The sequence below is a fragment of the Microtus pennsylvanicus genome, chromosome 5, assembly GCF_037038515.1.
Source record: "Microtus pennsylvanicus isolate mMicPen1 chromosome 5, mMicPen1.hap1, whole genome shotgun sequence".
NCBI classification, from domain to species: Eukaryota; Metazoa; Chordata; class Mammalia; order Rodentia; family Cricetidae; genus Microtus; species Microtus pennsylvanicus.
In genome coordinates, this window is record NC_134583.1 from 108,333,328 (window position 1) to 108,355,476 (window position 22,149).

Genomic DNA, 22,149 nt, shown 5'->3' on the forward strand with positions numbered 1-22,149 from the left:
TTTGTGGTTCACAGAAACAGATGCATCTTGGAAGTAGAGATATGAGAACCATGTCTAGCCCCAAATCTTTAAAGCCACTGGAGATCTCAGAAGCAAAATGGAAACATACAGTTATTTAGGGGTCCTCCTATAGAAATTCTTTCCGAGGGTGACACCAACAAAAAGTATTGAGGGAACAGTCGTTTCCTGGCTATCATGCAACCTTTTCTGTCACTCTGTCTTCTCCCAAGGTCCTGCCGTCTGGATTTTGAACAACTGCCCAAGGCCTGTGTGTTGAGACATGGCCCGGGCACCACCCTGGACTTCTCCCTGGGGAGGAAGTAGAACTCTGAGGAAGTGGGGTCTAGTGAAAGGAAGTTAGGTTGTTGGGGACATGACCTTGAAGGGGAAAATGGAGAAATGTAGTCCCTTTCTGTCTCTCTCTTTGCTTTCTAGCCACCATGAGGTGAAAAAGGCCCCTCTGCCACACACTTCCACCCCAATGACCCCAAAGCAAGGCCCAGTGACCATGGGTGAAATCCCTGAAACCATGAGCCAAGGCCAACTTGTACGTTTACTGTTTTTCAGTCATTTTGTGACTATGGAAGGCTGCCTAGCACACAAACTCACACTGTGTGACTATGGGGTCGTTTATACCTGGAGAGCCAGCCCCTCAACTCACTGAAAACTGAGCCCGAAACAAGGTGAAGGGGCAAAGCTGGGACGCTGTGATACATTTTCTAGTTCCTGACACTTGAGCTGCGGTTGAATGCCAGTATCATTTTATTTTGTTATATAAAAAAAATGTAACAGATAATGAGATATTTGGTCCACATGCTTTGTGTATGTTACTTTTAAAATGTCACCCCTGGGTAACTCAGCCCACCAACGGATTATTAATAAAATCCAGCAACTGTCAGCGCTCCTCTCCGTGGAGGGAGGCTTGGCGGCAACACCTATTATGAGAGCGAGACAGATGGCCTTACCTCTCGGTGCCTGCGTCCACAGCTGCGAGTGGAGGTAACTGGGAGGAGGGGTGGTGGGGGCTCCCCTGTACATTATGTCCCGGAGAAGGGTGACTGACAGGATGTGGGGGTGGCACGGCCCCAGCAGCTGTTCCACTTCGGCTTGAATGACTGCTGGCGAAAATGGGAGCTGAAACCAAGAGAGAGAGAGGCAGCATGAGACGGTGCCCTGAAGGAGGCCCCGTTTTAAACACCGAGCCTGACAGCAAGCATATTTCAGGGACTTGTTTGTTTTTCTCTGAGTGCCTTTTAGGGAGCAGTTCTCCCCTTCGTGGATACGCACAGCTTTGGCTTCCGTGGCGGAACAGGTTCCCTGGCTCTGTGTCTTCACGCGACCTCAGGAGTTCCAGCTGGGCTTGCTTCAGGCTCACCTTGGTCTCTGAAGGGCCGTGTGGCCTGACAGTTCCCTATCTGGTCATTACAATTACTCCATCTTGTGCTGTTTGTTTCTATGCAAACGTTTTTGTGTCTGTTTTTTAGCTATGGAAGACGACACGTGAGTGATGCATGCTGACTGCAGGGGCACAAAACAGGCCTTCCGCCTCTTCCCACCATGTAGTTAGACACTGTGGGTCAGGCCCCTCCACGGTCCGTGTAAAGATAACAGAACCCTCATAACTACAGTCCCAGCACAGGGCCCCATTCCCTCTAACTAAAAGCCTAGCAGACTCGAGCATTCCTTTGATGGTGTGATAAATATTCTTCTTTTTATTCTAAAGAAGTCTTTACCCAAGGTGACAAAATAGGGAAAGGCAGCCCTCACATACAGCTCTGGGGTCTTTCCCCACCATTGCCAATCACACACTGACGGGAAGTCACGGCCTTGTTCTTGGGGCAGCCTCACCTGTGAGAACTGTATCTGACCTCAAACTTGCCCATGTGCCCATTTACAGCATCTAATTGGTATCCTGTCACCTGATAACCAGGGCTTGTCACTTTCCAAGTCTATGGGCGAGGAAGGACCTTAATGTGGGGTACCTGCTCGGCAGATGTCTCATTAGGCTGCAGTCAGAAGCCTCATTACCCATGCTCCCTCACTTCTTTCTCCGCACACAGCTTTGCCCTGTGCCCACTTCTGCTCCGTCTGAACTTTACTAATATCAAAGAACAAACGGATCTTTTTTTAATTAAAGAAATCAAGTTCAAGATTAAGAAAGTCATATTATCAAAAAAGATTTGAAGGTTTAAAAGTTCAGGGAGTTGTATTTTTAGACCGCTATCGCTTTCAGCCAACCCCACCAGGGTAGAAATTAAGACCCCAGGTGACCCAGCCCCACAAAGACTAATCCAATGGAATGCAAGTTCAAGGACTTAGAGAAGTGTGTGAAGAGGCAAAATTACCATCTTCCCGCTCAAAACGCTACTGACACGGCTGTGATCTGATTTGAAGGGTTTATTTCTGGTAGATCAGCATTCTGTCAGGCTCACTCACTCCTGTCCTCAGAAACCTTCACCCTTCCAGAGTCCTCCGAGGCCTAAAAAGTGGTAGTGAGGCCAGGAAGTGCTTACTAGTTCAAAAAGTCAACCCCGAGCTTCTCTTGTGCGCGTCAGCCTCCCTGGAAGCTGCACATTTCCAAACTCGCTGGAGTCACCTTATGAATCACTGCCCTCGTTTGTGCCCTGCTGGTTCAGGGAGCCTCAATTCTGCTTGGATTCCGAATAATGACGTGGCCCAGGGGAGAAGGCTGTTTGGACTGACTGTAGCAGTAGTTTCAATATTGGTGTTTGTCAGCATGAAGCTTGGGTTTTATATACTGTTCTAAAATCTAATGGAATAATAAGGTCACAGAGACACCACGAGAACACAGCTACCTTTATAAAAACCTGCTTTAAGTATAGAAACGGCAGCTATCATTTATTTTGTAATTGGTGCTGAATTCAGCCTTTGCTTCTTTACCCGAGGTCCTGTTGTGTGTATGCGTTTCTGTTTATCACAAGGGAAGCACTGCCCTGGCTGTTGCAACCCAGTGGGCAACAGGGAAGCATGCTACGCTTTACTATGTGGTTCAGCAGAAAAGACGGCGCTTCCCAAAGGTCCATAGTAACTGCTTTGGTTGGATTTCACATTAGCTACAATTAATAAGCTAGACAATATGGTGTTATTTATAGCCTGTCACTGAAAGTGAGGGGTTGCTGAGGAACTATCCTTTCTCCCAGCCAAGTCACAACCAAACACCTGTCATCCATCCATCCATCCTTTTTCCATCTAACATTATTTTAAATGATGAGCCTGCTAAGTACATATATACACATGTATGTGTGTGTGTGTATATATATATATGTATATATAGTTATAGTTATTGTATCGTATCATTTGTGTACTCCTGACCTTGAGTGGGCTTTAGCTTGAAAATGGAGAAATGTCTCTGTGTGTTAATTCTATCAAAATACTAAGATTTCCTAATGTTGACCTCACACTAATCTGTGGCTCTACAACCAGGTAGGTGAGCACATCCCAAATGTATTACAACAGTTTATACTTGAGCACTTTTGTTTAGTCCTCCACTTTGACATACTTATTTTAGTATTTTCACCTTCCTCTGCCTCTCCCTACTGGCAACTGAACCCAGAACACTATGTATGTTGCGAAAGTGACTTAGCATCGAGCTACAGCCCTGGCCTCTTCTCATTCTCTAAGGTGCCAATCACTCCACAAATATTTATGGAGCAGCTACCATATGGCAGACACAAAACTTGGTCCTGGGCTAAACTATAAAACAAGACATGTTTAGTATCTGTTATCTCCAACTGTATGTATCAAGTCATGTTTGCTTTTTTAATGAGCAAAGACAAACCATCTAAATGTCAATAAAGTCTATCCTGGGGCTCCAGTTGGAAATTTTATCCAACAATTCCTACTCCCTCCTGATCCAAGGCTGCCCCAGGGAAGTATTATTCTCTCAGATTTGTCAGCAGACACATGCCACAGAGGCCTAATCTTGAGGAATCTAGGAGTCCTGGGGTAGGGAGGGAGGAATGTGCTGGTAAACTGAGGCCAGGACTGTCCAAGCTCTAGGAAGGTATACTACCATGACCACGGGCAGGAGGTGGTGGAGAAGGTGTGTAGGGTAAGGCATCTGGAGTGACGGGCATGGAGCTGAAGGCAAAGGACTGGGTCTTCCAAGTGCTCTGACGTCAAACACACATCCACAGTCCTTCCCTTTATAGCTATGGCTGACATAGAATACTCGAAACAGGGAAGGGTTCTCTACAAGAGACCCCATGAGAAGAAGAGAGAGAGGGATTCAGGCTTCAACTTAAAGTCTGAATGTGAAAGCATCTGAATAGTTTCTTACACAGGGCATAACTGATCACTTTTCTGCAAAAGAAAACCAGTCACTTTTTACTTCTGTGTTGTAGGACATGGGATGAAAATCAGAGAGATTTTACAAGAATTACAGAGTATAACTTAGTTGGAAGAAACTTAGTGTCAATGTCTATACAGGACAGTCTGCCTGCGGAGTCCAGGGTAAAATCGCTGGTTACAGATGTTACTTATGACCAAAATAATGAAATGAATGGAGGATAAGTAATAAGAGACACAAGCATGGCTTTCTAATATATATCCAAAAGACAACCATCTGAAGTCAGTTAGCTATGTAGCTCTGGCTGGGATAGGACTAACTATCCTTGGCCTTTATCGAAGACCAGCAAGTTTCAGAAACTGCCATTGTCATCCAGAAAATGTCTTTTCTATCCACAGTGACTCCCAGGAATGTCTAACCTTATCAAACGACACATCTAGGATGTATCTTAAGTGTATCGTTTCCAAGTATTATTTGTTCATCTGGACACAGCATTCCAGTACCTCCTTTTATATGGCAGGTGCTAAATCTTCACTAATGTTTCTTACGTTTCAATACCTGCCGGCTCCTCGCAGCCGTGCCTGCTCCAGCATATGCTTACTGACGAGCACACAGGCTTTGCCAAGGGATTTCCAATCTTAGGAAGAAAATCCGCACGATGGAGTAGAACTATGAGGTTATTCACGAAAGGAAAAAAAAATATTTCCACACTTACTCAAAATGATTTCCACAAATCAACCAGTGGAGTGTACAATGTGGCCTATTGATCAAAGCCTCAAGAAGAAAATGGATCCCTCCAGCACACAGCACAATATTAACAAAACTGTTGTGACCAAATCAACCAGACACAGACTGCCCCTGGGGGCAGCTTTCATTGTTGGTGTCACCTTGGGGGTCAGTGCAGTCTCCAAAGCTCGAAGGGGGCTTTTCACTGAACTTCCAGACAGGGTTGGTGACTGGCAGCTGGAACAACTGATTAGGCACAGCAAAGGAACAAACTAGAAACCCTTATTGCCTTTGTGATTAAGAGATGGTGAACTCCCCAAGGAAATAAAGCTTGGACAACCAATGAATGCATGAACTCTGCCTGCTGCCCAGAGCCAGGAGCTCTCTTCCCTACCACTATGGACTCTTTCTCATGGGGCCTGGCTTATGGCAGTGACAGGCAGAGGTGGCTCTGAGATCCATGAGGTTCCTAGAAGCAATCTCAAAGGCTGCTGGAGCCACGAAAGGCTCGTGACTATTTCAGTTAATGTCAATCAATATATCTCTATTATAACTATCAATATATTATTCATTATTAATATATTATTAGTAATTGTTATGTTAAGATAATATTACAGCATATTATTATGAAATGATATTATAGTGTTATAATTTATTAATGTATTATATTATTAATAACAATATATTATTTCTAATGAAAGGCACATCTGGAGATTCTTCCCTTGTGAGGTATTCACCATGTGAACAGAGGATACAAGGAGTACTTTAGGGACCCCAAATAAAGATCTTCTTGCCTTGCCATCCTAGGTCTGCTAGAACTACTACCCACATCATTTGATGACTGTTTCCATCCATTCAGATGGTTGGCACAAAGACTCTCCTGTCAGTCGGAGGCAAAAAAAAATGTAGCTAGCATAGACAGGCCTGATAGAATAAACCTGTAATCCTAGATAACAAGCAAGAGATTTCAAGTTCAAGGCCTGCCTGGGCAATTTAGTGAGACTGCCTCAAACAAAAGACCAAAGAAGAAGTTATGGATATAGCTCATTGGGAATGACCTGGGCTGGCACGTGCAGAACTAGGTTCAGCCCCCAGGGAAGTGAGGAATAGCTAGTATGTTTTCCTGTTCAAAACTGTGTGAGCAGCTACACTTTTGTTCTCTGATATTAAATAATCCAATAACCCAGAAAGAGCCATGGAAGTAGAACATACTTTCCGATACCCTAGATTGTAGCCTGAGACATGTTGAGATTCTAAACTTCTTGTGACTTTCAAAATGGTCCAGAGATACACACGGAGTAGCAGGGGATGACCCAGGTCTCAGCTTCATTATATCAACTCCCTTCTCCATATTGGAGAACTCACAGTTATGATTGATTGAATACCTGTCATATGCCAAGGACATTTGCTATTTATGGATTCCTGGTTAGATGAGATGGCTATGGTCACTTGGTGAACAAATAGTGAAGGCAAAATTCAAAGTGAGATTTCAGGTCAGATGGCCCTAACCACCATCCCACACTCTCTCTCGAGGGCCCGGCGGACTCAAAACAAAGTGCATCCATGTCTAGCAGTGCGTCTGAAAAGGCATCCCGGAGTAAAGGCAAACAGGTGGCCGCCGCAACATTCTCAGTTAGATGGTAAAAAAAAAAAAAATTCTTTGTCCCAACCCGTTCTCAACCTTGATAAAGAGATTTAATCCAGACAAGAAATTAACTGAATTATTCCGTTTGGAAAACAAACAGCTGGTAAGAAATGTGCTTTTGCCCAAATAAAGATTTCGGATCCATGTCAGACGCATATTGATCCACAGGCAAGGCAAGGAGTGGGGCCTGCAGGGCGATTCGTGAGCAATCGGCTATGTGCGCCTTTACTGTAGCAAGCAGGATGTCCTGGGCTGTCGATAATGAGCCTAGAGGAGAATTACTGTGTTTGTGGAGACCACTGAGCTTCCCTGTAAGCCCTCACTTCAGGGCATTCATGGCTACTGAGAAGCCCTAGCCCAGCTCTGACTTGTCCTCACTGGAAAGGAAATCCAACTTATTTGAAGATGATGACTCTTACTTGTAATGAATGCCACAGCCATGTTTGTGCTCCCGAGAAATGACATTAATTGCTTGGTGGCTAGCATAAGGAAAGAAGTCTAGGCTGACCATTCATCTCTCAGGCAGAATTTCAAGGGTCAAGGCTCAGAGGAGCAAACTAATCGATGAGCCCGAGGTAAATTGGCTCTCAAGTAGACATTAGCAAGAATTAGAGGGTCCGCATGAAAGGTGATCTTAATCTTGTCTTTCTGTCTCTCTCCCAAGAGGAGAAATTTAGACCTGGGAGGAGTTCAATAAGCCATTTAACTGCAGTGGCGATTTTGGCTCCATTGGCCCCATCAGAAATCAGGCGCTCAGGACAGACAGTGTCAGTCAGCATGGTTGGGAACAAGAGTGAACACAATGGGAGTCACATGGATCTGGGTTTGAGGCTTAGCTCGAGTGACTGCCCGATGTTTCTTCATCTTCAAAAGGATAATACTTCACAGGATTGCATGGAAAAATATAAATATATAATACATTGAAAACCTAAATAGGAGATGGAGAGATGGCTCAGCAGTTCACACCATGTGCTACTCCTGAAGCAGGCCCAGATTTGGTTCCCAGTGCCTGCCTGGGAACACACAAATGCCTGTAACTCCAGTTCCAGGGGAAGGGTGCCCTCTTCCAGCCTGGCCTTTGTGAACACTGCACATGTGGTACACAGTCATACAGACATACATGCAGTCAACACACTGATATGTAGAAAATAGAATACGATTAAAAATTAAAAACACACAGCACAAAGGCTGAACTCTGGTTATTCACCCACAAAGTGCTCTTATCATTTTATTGTAATTCTTATCATATTGTTGTAATTAATGCAATTTTAATATGATTAGGGAATGACAAAAACATACATTGCCCCAAAATGGTAAACATCCGATTAAGCTTTCTTTTTTAAAAGCCCAGATGAAAAACTGCAATATAACTGTGCACTGGAATTCGTCACTGGGGAGGAGTTTATGCATCATATTCAATCAGCTATTTATTGTTCAATATTTTTATGCAAGTGCTACAAAGTATTTGAGGACTAGAACAAATCCGCACAGGGTTAACATGTTGTCCTTCACTTTGAAGGAGTAATACACACCTTTGAGATACAGCCCATAATACATTTCAGTGTAGAAGATAACAAGTCATTTTCATGCATGGCTGCACTTCACTAAGGAGCGAAAATGGGCTGTTCCTAAAATGTCAACACAATTGTCCCTCTTGAAGCTTAGCTTTTCTTCAAGTATTTTTACATTTTTCAGGGCTTCTTGTTTGCTTCTCCTCTCCAAGAGCATACGGATTCAGCTTTGGTTAATTTTTCAGAATTTAAAGAAAGGCTTCCCTTTAGATGTTCTGAGGAAACTGACCAATATTGGAGGCATCTAGAAACTTAGTCACCAAAAGTGAACATTTAAGTCTAATACCATCTGCTGTTCTTCACAGAACACCTCCATCGGATGTCATTGGATGGAAAACGCCTTCCTGACCTAAATTCACACACCAGAGAGAGTTTCCTAGCAAGGAAAATGCCTGCCAGGGCAATCTGCTAGGGAGCCTGAATTTAATTCTAAAGTTAATTGGAGAATGGGGGAGACCCCGGTTTATGCTAATGCTTGTTGCGGATGAGAAGGGGCTGTTCCTTTTTACCTTCCCACCTGATGTCAGGGCACTGCCCGCCCCTCTGCCTCTCCATCAAGTAGGGCGTCGTTCCGCACCCACATTCCACCTGTGTTAGGAGGAAGCCGCTTCTTAAGGGTTTGCACATCCATCCCTCTGATCTTTCCCCTCTCCTTCCAGCATGAATAATTTTAATATTGCCAATCACTGAAAATCCATTCTTTCTGCCTGTCTCACCACCATCCCCCTTGCAATGTGGAGTATCATTATCCAGCAGCCCCGATAACAGCGTAATGAAACAATTCCCTCTCAAGCGCATCGGGTGGCTGTCAGACTAAAATGACAATACCCGTCCATCCCTGACATGCTACCCTCAGCTAATTGATGGCAACTGTCTCCAATGCTCTAGGACAAAGAAAACATACATGTGTCTCCTGACAGGAGAGCTACCTGGCAATGGATAAACCGCTGTGTTAGGAGGCTGCCGGATTAAGGTATGTAAGGATACCGCTCTAAAGAATGTACCTATTAGCTTTATGCTTAATAGAACCGCTGATCACTGGGGAACAGAAATAAATAAGGTACAGTAAGAATTTATTGATGTCTGGATAGTTAGATGAATATTCAGGTTCTCTTACAAACAGATGTCTCCCAGGAACTCCAAACTTCAGTGTAGGCAGCCCAATTACATTTCCAGCTCATGCAGCTAGATTTACCACCAGGGAAGACGTCATTACTGTTTGGGAGTGCATGCACGCTCTCAAGTCTTTCTGGAATCTACCATGGTCCAGCTAGAAGATATGTCACCCACACGAATGCCAAAGGTTACCATCAAACATCCTGAAATACCAGGTGTAATTAGCTTCTGTTCGGGAAGTTTCCCATCTGTACTGCGACAGAACAAAGACATTCTGTCGCAATTTGGATGGCATCACTCAGGCGCTTCTCCGGGGCCAACATTTCATGCAGCCCTCTTAAATCTTTCCAGACAATGCATGACACATCAAACCTCAAATCTCAGACTGTGCTTCCCTCCTCTGGAGTACCAGCCCTCCCACTTATTCACCTTAAGTTACACAGAAAAGTCGGTAGGATAATGTGAACATACAGACCACTCAAGACTTCCCTTTGGGTAGCTGCATTTCCTCTCTCCCTGTACTTTAGATTTTCAGCCCCTTTCAAGTCAGGATGGAAAAGGAGAAGGGAGAAAGATGGAGCTGGCATGGCTAACTGCTCCGGGAAGTAATTAAAAAGTTCTCCTCGGCTCTGTCTTTGTAGCAAAGTCCAACTTACTCATAAAAAATAATAACCATTTTAGTAAACATACCAGGTCTCTAACCCTTACTATGTATTCCACGGCTACACTATCAAAGGCAGGATCTATGATCCCACCTGCTGTGTTTCTGCACGAACTCTGAAACCACCTGCAGTGGAGGCTGCTTGGAAACGCATCTGTAGCAAGGACGGCCAATCTGGTTTTGACTGCCATGCTCTTCTAGCAGAAAGAAATGCTGATCTGTGGACTCTGAAGAGACCTCTCTTCCTAGATGTGGAAAGGTTGGTGACAATAGTCCTTTATAGGGCCTGTGGGGCAGTAAGGAACCAGTCTTCAATTGCCACTAACCTGAGGCAAAACTGCACAGACACCCAAGTTGGTTTTGTTGTAACCCCTTTTTCCGTCCTCACAGACTTTCTTCACCTTGGCGTTTACTTGATTTCCAAGCAGACATTCATGCTTTAGCATGAAATTATGCTCATATATGACATTTTGGAAGGAATTTTAATTGAATAATTTTCTCTATTTGGGAAACAGTCTTCAGTTATGCCGACTTCCAGGTCTACTGTGAGACAAAACGTATTTTGAGTAAGCAAGTATCTTCCTTGTTGGAATACGAGCAAGTGGGCCCCTCAAACTTGACATTTCAACTCCTTGTTTTATTCCTGAGGACTGATGTACATCTCAGAGAGGTTTTGACTTGAGAAAAATCTGTGCTACTCTACGCCCTGAGACACTTCCCCTTCCAGGAGGAACAAATGTGGACAGGGGGAAACCATGATGGTTCCTGGATTTCGCTGCCTGCCTCTGGCTCATCATGCCAAAACTCAGTTCTTTTCTCTCTGGCAGCTTCTTTCTGGATGAGAGAAGCATGTTTGTCAGGGCATCCCACCCTAGGATGCCTCTGTAGATCTTCCTGCTAGCTGGTGACTTCAGGGATCCCTCTATTTGAGGGCCTCTAGTCTAAGGGCTCTGAGAGCATCATCCCAGGGAAGACAAACAGAAGTAAGCGTGGCCTGGTACCCTTACGGGGAGACTGTTTGTTCCCATCTATCTGCCTTCATTGCTGGGTCTCATAAAGACCTCTGCAAGGCCATGGGCTGGGGGACTTCTGAAGTATCTGCTAAATCTAAAAGAGTACAGGTCCAGCCAAATTCCTATGCATTATGTGTTCTTAACTTATAATGCATTCTCCACTTTAATTAATTTATTTTACTTAATTAAATTTATGGCTTCCTTGATTTCATTTGGTCATTGACAAATGTTCCAGATGGAAGTCTGAAGCTGAGGTCACAAAGTTGTTTTTGGAAAGGACCAGCGTTTTTAGGTTTTGTAGGCAAGAATACCCTCAGCTATTTAAACAGCTATCCTCACACAAAGCTTAAACGTATTTTGTTTAAATTTACTTTTAGAATTCTTAAAATCACCACTAGTAGTTCTCTGGCCATAATGAAAACAGGAGGCAGGCCAGATACAGCCTGTGGGCAGTCTGCTGATCTTTGGTGTACAAATTACGTGCTGTATAATTGTTACAAAGAGAACACCGTCACAGTAAGATTAGAGAAATATGAATTATAATAAATAAATCGAGGGAAGAAAATAGCCAAAAATAGTTTTATAGGCAAAATACCGTGGACTGCATTTTGAGGAAAATGATGGAGCGAGGAAGAGACCATTTATAAAATGACACCAGGAGAGACCAAAGCTATATATACCTGAGCAATGCCACCGCAAAAGCTGTATGAAATCACACTGGCCAGGCCATCAGTACGATTGCCTCTTTCCTGCACCTGCTTCACCTCACAGGTTCACTATTCACTAAGCCTATTTTTCAAGCAGGCATGGTGTGGGTAGTCTGCAAAGCCAGTCCCATGAGACTCAGTCTCTTTGTGGCAATGGAAAAAAAAAAGTCTCATGCATAGATTTGAAAATGGGACTTAGGTCTACAAGTCCATGGTTTAATCTTGTCTTGGCTTCTTGGGAGAAACTGCCTGTCTGTGAATTCTCTACCTAGCACTACCTAGGATACAAGGAGGGCACAAAAGGGGAGCCGGTGTCTGCCACAGAGCTCAACGTGGCTTACCAACAGTCTGTGAAACAAAAAGGGAGTGAGGGAGGGAAAAGAGGGAGGAAGTGAGGAAGGAAAGGAAAGAGGGTCACTGAGAACTTGCAAGCTGACAGTGAGCCCACTGGCTTCCTTTTTGTTCTCTCAGGACAGCCCTATGGAATTCCTATCAGCACCTACTCTAAAGGGAAAGTAGCTTTCATAAACACAACACCCAGTAGGCAGAGAGCCAAGATGGGGCTTCAGATTTAGTCCCACAATCTTTCTGAATGACACTCTGTCACTGAAACGAAAATAAAAACAACCAAAGCACTATTTTTGTATTCAAACCCTAGTAGCCATCAAAACGTAATTTTGGCATTGTGAGTTTGGGGCCACTGACTGACCCTAAAGTGGTGAGCTTCTGATTCCAATTTTATCTTTAAAGCAACACAGTAGATCTCCTACATTCGAAACACAATGTGTTTCTAACCCTATACTACGCAGAGTATAGGGTTAGAAAATCTAAAGAATTCTTTTTTAGCTTTCATTTAGTCTGCTAAAGGATGCTGATTTAAAATTTAATTTCTTAACCGCCCCCCCCATTCCTAAAAACAACAATAAAGAACACCGGGGTGGCAGGTAATTTTGCTCAGGACCGTAATATACATTTCCTAGTATTTGAACACAGCAATAATTAGCACTAACAGATGTTGAGCACTTACTGCCTCCTAAGAACTCTTAATGTCATTAAACCCAGTAATCAATCTCAGTAAGGGGAATGTCTCAGTTGGAGGCAAGGAAGTGTTTCCACTTGTAAATATTGTGTTTGAGCAGATTGGCTTCATGGACAGTAAGAGAGACTTGTGAAAACACGGTCACTAACGACATACAATATCTGACTTTTCAAAGGAACATGGAACACTATTCACTCTTGTTGTTTATACAGCTACCAACTGCCTGAGCACCCAAGCACACAGACCTAAGGACGTCTCTCCCATTAGCATTGGCCAGCAGGTACACAGTGCTTCTCAAACTGCATATCCATCCCTTTGAAATGCTTGATGTAAAAGTCAGGCATGATGATAAATACCTGGAATGCCCAAACTGGTAAGGCAGAGGCAGGGGGATTTCTATAAGTTGCCAGTATAGTTTATACAGTGAGTTCTAAGCCAGCCAGGGTTACATAGCAAGAAAATATCTTTAAAATGGAAGGGAAAAAAGAAAGATAAAAAAGTTTGGTATGGACTAGCCTACGGAACAAATTCCTATGTAGAATTATGATAGCTTGTCCCCTTTAATAATAACCGGTCACTTTCTGCAGCTTCTCCCTACTACAAGGAAGTGATAAGACTCTCTCTACACTTTCAGAGAAAAGGATCCAGTGGCACAAAGCCTGTTATTTCTGAGGATATGATTGAGAATTCACAAAAGCATTAGGGTAAGATGCAATTCTGTAGTCCAAGGCTGACAGATAGGTAAGACAGTCAGACAGATGAAAAGATAGGTAGACAGACAGAAGCATACATACATACATAGGTAAGTCGATGATAGATGATAACAAGACAGATATGAATCATGAGCAACCATGCTCATTGAGACAGAACTGGGTTAGCATGCAATAAGACGGCCAACTCCAGCTAGAAACATTCATGGAAGCGAGGCAAATACAGACTTAACTTAGGAAGAAGATCAAGCCTCCAGAGAGGTGCCTGCGACTTCCAGTGTGGGTTAGAAGGGTAGCAGTGGTTCAAGGCATAGGTGAGGAACATGATGGGACTGAACAGTCTATGACCATAACAAGGAAGACACTATAAATGACAATCCCCAAGACAGAGATTTTGGTTAACATGGAATGGGCAGATGTCAGCATAGTCAATGCAGACCTGACACTACTCTCTTTATTACTGGAAAACATCTCGTTTCATGTGAGTTACTCCAGTAATGTCCTTCAGTTTATACCCCCACGTCATGCTTAACCTTTCTTTATAGTGTCCATACAACAATAAAAAGGAACTCTCACTGTGACTACAAACACCAAAAACAAGCAGTTCTTAAGAAAAAGCCCTTTGTGGTTCAGACGGAAAAGATGAGCTTTCTATTTCTTTTTCCCCTTGGAGCCTAAATTCAGTGGAAGTAGAAAGTCAGAACTTTGAACCCATGTTTGGCTCGTTTCCACAGCCACACAAGGTATAAAGTGCTTCAGCTGTTAAGTTCTAGCCTGAATTCCACCCTGCCATCCATCGATCCCTTCAGACCTGCTTGAGACAAACTGCAAAGCTCCAAATGGCCCTTCTCCTCTCCTACTGACAAAATAGTATTCAATGAGTAGTGAGATAGGGGACAAATGACAGAGACAACCAAGTCCTTCCCCAGTGGGGACAAAGCCACGGTTGGCAAGCCTTACTCCTTTGTCTCCTTTCTGATGAGGTGTGGAATGTTTCTTGCTCACCCCCCAAAAATGTTCTCATAGCAACAACGTGCGTTCCAGAAAACTGCGTGATTCAGTTTAATCCTGCATGAAAAGCCAGCAAGAGTACAAGGGAATAGGCACACAAGGACAAACTGAAGCACCCAATTTGTCAGTTTGCAAATATATAAAGGTAGGAACAGCTGTAACTGCTCCATACATGTCAGTGGGGCCTGTGCTGCCTGAGAACCAACATTTTAATTTGCTTTAATGGAGCGTGCATAATAAAAGCTCACTGTTAATTTAAAAACAAACAAAACGTAAGCCTTCTACAGACTTCTACAGTGAGTAACATGTATGTATACCCAGTAACCCATACTCTAGTAACCCTTGATAAAATTCAAATGGGGTTTTGTAGAAGCCACATCTCATATATTGTGATTCAGAGGATGGATTCCAAAGTGAGCTGCCTGGATGAACAACAGCATCCCGCATCACCTGGAAACTTGTTAGAATAATCTGGCAGAGATGCAAATCTCTGAGATTGTTCAGAACTACTGAATTGGAAACTCCAGGGGTGAGCTCAGAAAGCTGCACTTTTATAAGGCTGTCTGCTGATGTTATATACACTGGTGGACTGGCTCAGGTTTAAAACTGTGTGTTAGGGATGCTAGCGCCCACAGTAGAGGACATGGGGCTTGTTCTTACTGTCGCTGACTTCAGTTCAAGTTAACAGACAATCACTGACAGGAACTGCTTGCTTTATACAATGGTTCTCAACTTTCCTAATGCTGCAACCCCTTAATACAGTTCTTCATGCTCTGGTGACACCAACCATAACATCACTTCCATTGCTACTTCATAACTGTGATATTGTTACTGCTATGAATCTCAGTTATCCGATATGCAGGATGACTGATATGTCACTCCAGTGAGGTCATTTGACCTTCAAAGGGGTCACGCTCCAAAGGTTGAGAACCACTGTGTTAAAGTGACCCAGTTTCTGATGACAGCTCAAGACACTACCAGGGGAGACATCATGAGAACACCGTCAGGTATTTCCTTCAAATTCCTTTTGTCTCCATTCCCTTCTGCCCACCCCTACTCCGAAGTTTCTCGGTTGCTTTCTCCCCTTTGTAAATTCCAAGCAAAACAGTGCTTTTGAAGATAGTGCAAGAGATATTCATGTGTTTCACAATGTTCTATGTCTTTCTGAAGACTTTAATGTATGCTATGCTCGTCTTTTACAGCTCTCCCCTGTAAAGTTTAATCTCCTGGGAAATTGTGTGTCAGTTTAGAGGTCTCTAATGGCCACCCCCTAAATTAGCAGCCAGTTTTTGAGAAGAGTCCATAGAAGGCACTTTCACAGAAAATTAGAGCCAACGTTTACAGCTTTCTAAGAAGCTGTCCAAAGACAGCAAATATACTCAATTTAAGAATGTGGAGAATACGTTAAAACATATAACATGAGATTAAACTAAAATGAAACACTATTCATAAAGCATGTTAACACAGTGCTATTCATTACAAAACTGGTATTATTGCAGGGGGAAAAGCTCCCTTCTCCCAGCAATGGGGTGGAGAGCTAATGACATCATAAAACTTTACAAAGAAATCTTCATTTCCCTCTTATGCTTATATAAGATAGTGGAACAAAAAAAGAACCTTTTTCCCTTGAAAAGCTTAAATCTACATTAAAATCTGAATAGTTCAACAGGACTTACTAGATCTATAAACATAAGAATTACTTTATAAACTAAGGGAAACAGTTACCAATACCCCCCTCCATACACACCATTCTTGAAGGTCTCTCATTTCTGCTGCATCAGCACTCTGATGGAGGAAGGTCATTGGTTAAGTAATAAAGAAATTGCTTGGCCTCATAGGTTAAAACATAGGTGGGAGGAGTAAACAGAACAGAATGCTGGGAGGAAAAGGAAGTGAGCTCAGACTCAAGAGCTCTGCTCTCTGGAGCAGAGACGCCATGCTCCCCTCTCCCGGGCAGACGGCAAACGCGATGGAGCAAGCCGCCACGTCAGACATGCTGAATCTTTCCCGGTAAGACCGGTGCTACACAGTTTATTAGAGATGGGTTGATCGGGATATCAGAATTAGCCCGGAAGAGGCTAGAGCTAGTGGGCCAAGCAGTGTTTAAAAGAATACAGTTTGTGTGTTGTTATTTCGGGTACAGCTAGCCGGTGGCGGGAACTGGATGGCAGAACAGAGCCCAAAGCTCCTACTACAGCACTCCATCTCATAGAAGTTTCTGTGGGACTCAAATATCTCAAAACCCTTCCCATGAGAAACCCGCATTGTTTGGACCGTCTCTTTCTTGTGTGTCCATCCACCAGGTCCGACTGAAGGGTGAGTGAGGGTGGAGCAGGCCTCATCTCCTCTTGGGTTACCTGGCAGCTTTCACTTGCGGTTTAGCCCTATTGATCAGACTGTCCCAAGGATTGGGTTTCTGCTAGATGATTCTAGTATTTAGCCACAAGTCTTCATGACCGAGGTCACAGGCTTACTAAAGTCACCTCATATTGAGTCCACGGCTACAGCTGTGGTTCAGAGGGAGCCATTACTTTTGTGGCCACACATGGGACAGATCATTTGCCCGAGGCATCTGTTGCTAACGTACGGACCTTCTGCCAAGACCAGGCACTGGTCCATGCTGCTGCACCCTCACTAAATTTAGACTTGCCTACTCCATCAGCTCATTCTATGAGCTCAGATTTATACTGGACTGGTCCTAAAGCCCTGAAAGTGGCTTTAGGTCACACTTGACCTACGGTGAAACCCTCTCTCTCAGAGTCTCAGTAAATCACCTGGAATTCCCACACTGACCTGGACCACGATGTGGGGCATAGTCTCAGAAAAGAAACTAGAAGTGGTCCAGTCTCGGGGCCTTTTCACCACCGCCCCTACCGTGGGGGCCCACTGAGCTGCAGAAAGTTGCTGGGAGCCCAGGATCTCCCAACAGTGCAAAAGTAAACACCACAATTTAAAATCATCCTCAGCATGGTCTACAAAAATGAAAATCTTTTCAGGCCATCTATTCCAATCAATCACTCTCTTATCAATCTCAGAAATCTGCTTCAATAAAGGAAGTAGATATGTGTAGGCTTTCTTCCCTGCTCATATTAATGCTGTACAAATGATCCTTCTGGGTGCTGAATCCTGTGACATCTAAGGGATGATTCTGCTCAAAGTCATATCTAAGGGTTTCCCCTCCTACGCTCACACATACTCAACAGGTTTCCACGGACTTGTTCCTAGCAACGAAAGGCATATAATAATCATTAAGGAAGTATTTTCTTGAGGTACTTATCTTCCTGATTTTTCTAACAGAATGGAAAGAGAACAACCATGCCCTCTGTGCTGTGCTGAAGATGGAATCCATGTCCCACACATGCTCCACAAGCCCTCCGCCACTGAACCACACCACAGCCCATCTCCAAGCACTTCTTACCCTTGCCAAATAGACTTGACCATCCAGATTTCACCTTTCCCTAATGAATGGAGAGTTTCCAGCATGCCTTTGCCATGTGCCATGCGCGGGTTGGTATGTGCCTGCAGGCCATCAGCCCATGTGCGGCTGCTCTGCACAAGCAGTCCACACACGTGCCTTTCCAGAGCTTAACAAAGAAGGCATGCAAGTTGGGTTTTAGAGTTTTCCTCCCTGTCTGCTTTTGCCTCTGGGTTTGCTGCCTACTCAGCAAATCAAAAGGTATAATCAATTATTTAAAAATAATCCAGAGGCCAAGAAAGTACAACAGTACCTAAGGGAAATGGACAGAAAGTGAGGAGAATAAACTCGGGCACTTACAAGCGGCCTGCAGAGATAAAACCCCAGGGAAATGCTGGTAAGGTGGCCACCTGCCTAGTTCAGGTCATTTCAGAGCAGAAAATGCCTGTCAACTGCAAGATGCCATGTGGACGGCTGTGGCAATGTATGCTTTTTTGCCTGTGCTACAGCGCTTCTGCTACAGCTGGAGGCTCCAAGGCAAGGGCTGAAGATCTTTGTGAGACCCAAATATAGAAAAGCATCGAGAATAAAAGTGGAAGTCTATTCAGCATGACAAAGTCATTTCAAACTAAAACTACACCTTAAAAAGTTGGAAACTCCAAAACTTTAAAAATACTAGCTGACATGGAAAAATGCACACCCAGTCCGACACACGAGTGTTGAGAATGAATCGTATGTTACATGCATACAATACAGACAACATTTTCCAGAGCGGCAGGTGTCGTAGTGTCCAAGATTTGGGACAAGACTGGCCACTCCTTGCAAATTGTTGCTACCGTGTGCAGGTTTCTCAGTTGCCTCTGATTAGCTTCGATCTTAACTCTGAGTTCCAGATCTTTAGTAAGGTATATTCACTGCCTAAGGAAGTAGAGGGACGTTTCATCGGTTGTTTTAACCTGATTGTTGATTCATTTAGTGTGCTAGAGAAATGTTCGTGTGTCATCAATTTGCAAACCAACAGCCTCTATGCACACAAAAGCCATCCATGTCTCTTCACTCATGTCTAATATCAAGTTTTTCAGTATGTTTTGATAGTGTTATAAAACAGTCCTATGCATTTGATGAAGTGTCTATGTATTTCTTTAAGATTTGGTCAGCCATTCAAGTAAGTTTTAATCTCTATCTCTGGATCTAGAGGAGACGAAGCTATGCTGTTTCAGTGAATAGGTCCCTAAGAAGCTGCTAAAGGTTCCTCTATGCTGGCTCACTGTGATTAAGAATGTTTTGATGACGGATGCTCCAGAAACGACTGCTTTGATGCCCTTTTCTTCTGCACCGGATTGTCTTGAGAACCGTCAGGCTTAAAAGGCCACACAAGCATGCCTTTCCCCTATTCCACTGCAATGTATCAGTACATTCTTCATTCTCTCTTATTAGCACTTCTGAAAAGAAAAAAAATAGCATGCTGCCAACCTGGCTGTGGGATCGGATGCAGATGGGAGTAGAGTTGCAAGTCACTGAAAATGGAAAAGTCTCATTGTCTGGAATAGGGTGCTAGTGCAACTTGCTTTCAGATGGCTTGCTGCAAGAGCTTTCTGTGTGTAGAATAATAAAACTAATTATGCTTGCTCAACTCCTCCACCATCACAGAGGCTTGAAAGTGCACCCAAATTGCAAGCTAATGCAATCAAAGAAAAACGATGAGCCCTCTTACTGTGATAGACTAGTCTTCCCTTTTCCGGATCAACCTGCAATTTTCTGAATACAGGGTCACTTATGATTCAGACTGAGGTGGACAAGAGATCTAGAGCACCATCCCTTCCTCTCCCTTTGTTTTAGGAACATTCATGGATATTCTTACAAGTTGGTTTACAAATAATCAAGGTTTTCTGTAGCTACCTGGAGCTTCCACTTAAAATGGAAAGATGATGAAGACCGCTCCATTTAGAATCCGCATGTGTTCTGCTGCCTGCTTCAGGGCCAAGCATTTCCTCTGAGTCCCAAAGATTCCTGGGAGGGCTTAGTGCACCAAACCTCTGGCAGAAGCCCAGAACAAGATGAACTAATGTGTTATTTGGCCTTGTTTCTTTATGAGGAACAGGAAGGTCTGCTTTGCCAAACCAACATAGGAGAACAGCTGCAGACTACTGACCGCGAGCACAGACGATCATGGATGAATTCTCAGGTGAAACAGATTTGCTGTTACATTCTTACCTGGATAGAGTTCAGGCCCAGGCCCTGGCCCTGGGGAGTGTCCCATGGCACCATCAGCATCTCTGGGGGAAGTGGCTGGCTGCAGAGGCTGCACAGCGAGACAGTCGGTGAGGAGATCCGGGTGGAGCTCAGCGCTAGACCGCAGCTGAAAGGAGAAGAGAGAAGAGATGGGAAAAAGCTGGTCCTTAGAACACCTACCTGGAAAAGCCTCGTGCCCCAAAGGTGGAAGAATTCAATCCACAGATATTTATCAAGCAGCCGTGGAGAGGCAGGCATGAGTGTGATAGCCTCAACAGAAGGACTGGTTCTCCAGCCTAGAACACCTGGCAGGTGCTTCAGGAAGCAAGTGGCTGCGAGTAGGTTTGACTCCAGACATTGGTAGCCCTACTTCTAAGAACTCAAACCTCCATTTAGTTGCTCACTCAGTCTCTAATCAGAAGTTGTAGTGACGACACAGACTCAGAAAGACTTTGTCCATAGTGTTCCCACTGTAAAGAGCAAGGTTACTGGCACACAAGCTATCCGGGAGAAAAGTCAGGGAATCTCCACTGGTGTTTGATGCTTAGAAGTTTTACATGAGGGAGACATACTGGAACAAAATTTAAATATAGAAATTGATTAAATTAAACTTCTAACAGCAACAATAATAAACCCTGATGCTGTGACACACAAAATAGGAATGTACATCTTTACTTAGTCACACACAATTTTATATGTGAGTCGCATGTAAAAATTAGACCAAAATGGAGTTAAAATGTGGTATAAGTACCTCTTTACTTGATTCATTTGATTGCATGTAGGTGTTCATTTATGCAAGGGCTTGTGTTAGTGTATGCACACGTGTGTGAGCATCTGTATGTGTGAGAATGTGTGCATGTGTGTCTGTGTGAATGAGAGCATGTGTGTATGTCTGTGTATGAATGTGCATGTGTCTATACATGTATGCAGGCTGAAGAAAAAGTCTTGGTTTCATCTTCATGGTACCACCGGCCACCTCGAAACAGGGGCTCATTGGCCCACAGCCCACCAATTAGAGTGGACTGGCTGAGCAGTGAGACCCAGAAACTCTCCTGTCTCTACTTCAGTACTAGAACTACCAATGTTTAGGCAGCAGTTGAGGGTTGAACCCAAGTCCTCACTGCTTACAAAGCAATCAGTTAGTTCTTTGACAAATGTCCCATGGCCCTCTTGACTCCAGGAGGATTCACTGTCTTTACAGAACTCTGACTCTGTGCAAAGTTGAACAACTAAAATACAAATGAGCAATGCTAAGTGCTAGAAAGTGACGCTCAGAAACGAGGTCATGAGGGCACATGGGGGTCAGGGGTTAGTTTGGGATAGCGGTCTGGGACTGCAGCTTGGGGCTAAAACTGGTAACAAGTCTGAGAAGAATTGTAGCAAGATGTCCCAGACAGTGGGTGTCAGAGGCGGGGGGGGGGGGGCTGCCTGCCTTGCAAAATGATTGGTGGAATGGTATGGCTGGCACAGTGTGGGGGTGGGACGTGAAGCCCAAGGAACAGAGACAGAAGATGTAAGAGGAACTGGGAAGAAAGAGAACAAAATCCTGCCATGGGCAATTACTACAAACCGCGGCTCCTTTATCAAGGTAATGCATACACAGCAATAATTACAGAGGCGAAGGCCATGGCTTCAAGGGGGGCAGGTAAGGGGACATGGGAGGAGTTGGGGGTGGAAATGATGCAAATGTGGTTTTCATGTATAAACTTCTCAGTTTTAAAAATGGCAATGCACATGTAACAAGTACATGGCACGATAACCCTAAGGGAACGGGCAGTAAGCAACGGCTCCCTAGCCGGACTTAAGAGCCACTCAGCAAGAGGGATGGCATGCCTGAGAGCGGAAACCAAGCCAGCTTCTCAGTGCTGGTGAGGTCACAGGTGGAAGAGAACCTGTGACCGCCCCTTTGCTAAACCAGCATAATCGCTAACAACCATCTAAACATTCGTCATTATACCTACAGGTAAGTATAGGCTTCATGTCTCACCAAAGGA

At 44.1% G+C, this 22,149-nt stretch overlaps 1 protein-coding gene and 1 long non-coding RNA gene across 4 annotated transcripts in view; one reads left to right on the plus strand and one right to left on the minus strand.

Moving 5' to 3' along the window:
* Glis3 (GLIS family zinc finger 3) overlaps positions 1 to 22,149 on the minus strand; it is a 420,852-nt gene that overhangs the window by 39,620 nt on the left and 359,083 nt on the right. For all 3 annotated transcript variants that reach the window (XM_075973782.1, XM_075973783.1, XM_075973784.1), the window contains 2 exons: positions 20,138 to 20,282; positions 966 to 1,134 (listed from right to left, as the gene is read on the minus strand). In XM_075973782.1, the coding sequence (XP_075829897.1) occupies positions 966 to 1,134; positions 20,138 to 20,282 (314 nt within the window). The remainder of the gene's footprint in view (positions 1 to 965; positions 1,135 to 20,137; positions 20,283 to 22,149) is intronic.
* Positions 955 to 22,139, plus strand: LOC142850344 (uncharacterized). The gene is made up of 3 exons (XR_012910681.1): positions 955 to 999; positions 9,140 to 9,224; positions 22,119 to 22,139. It is a non-coding gene; the product is annotated as an uncharacterized LOC142850344 (long non-coding RNA).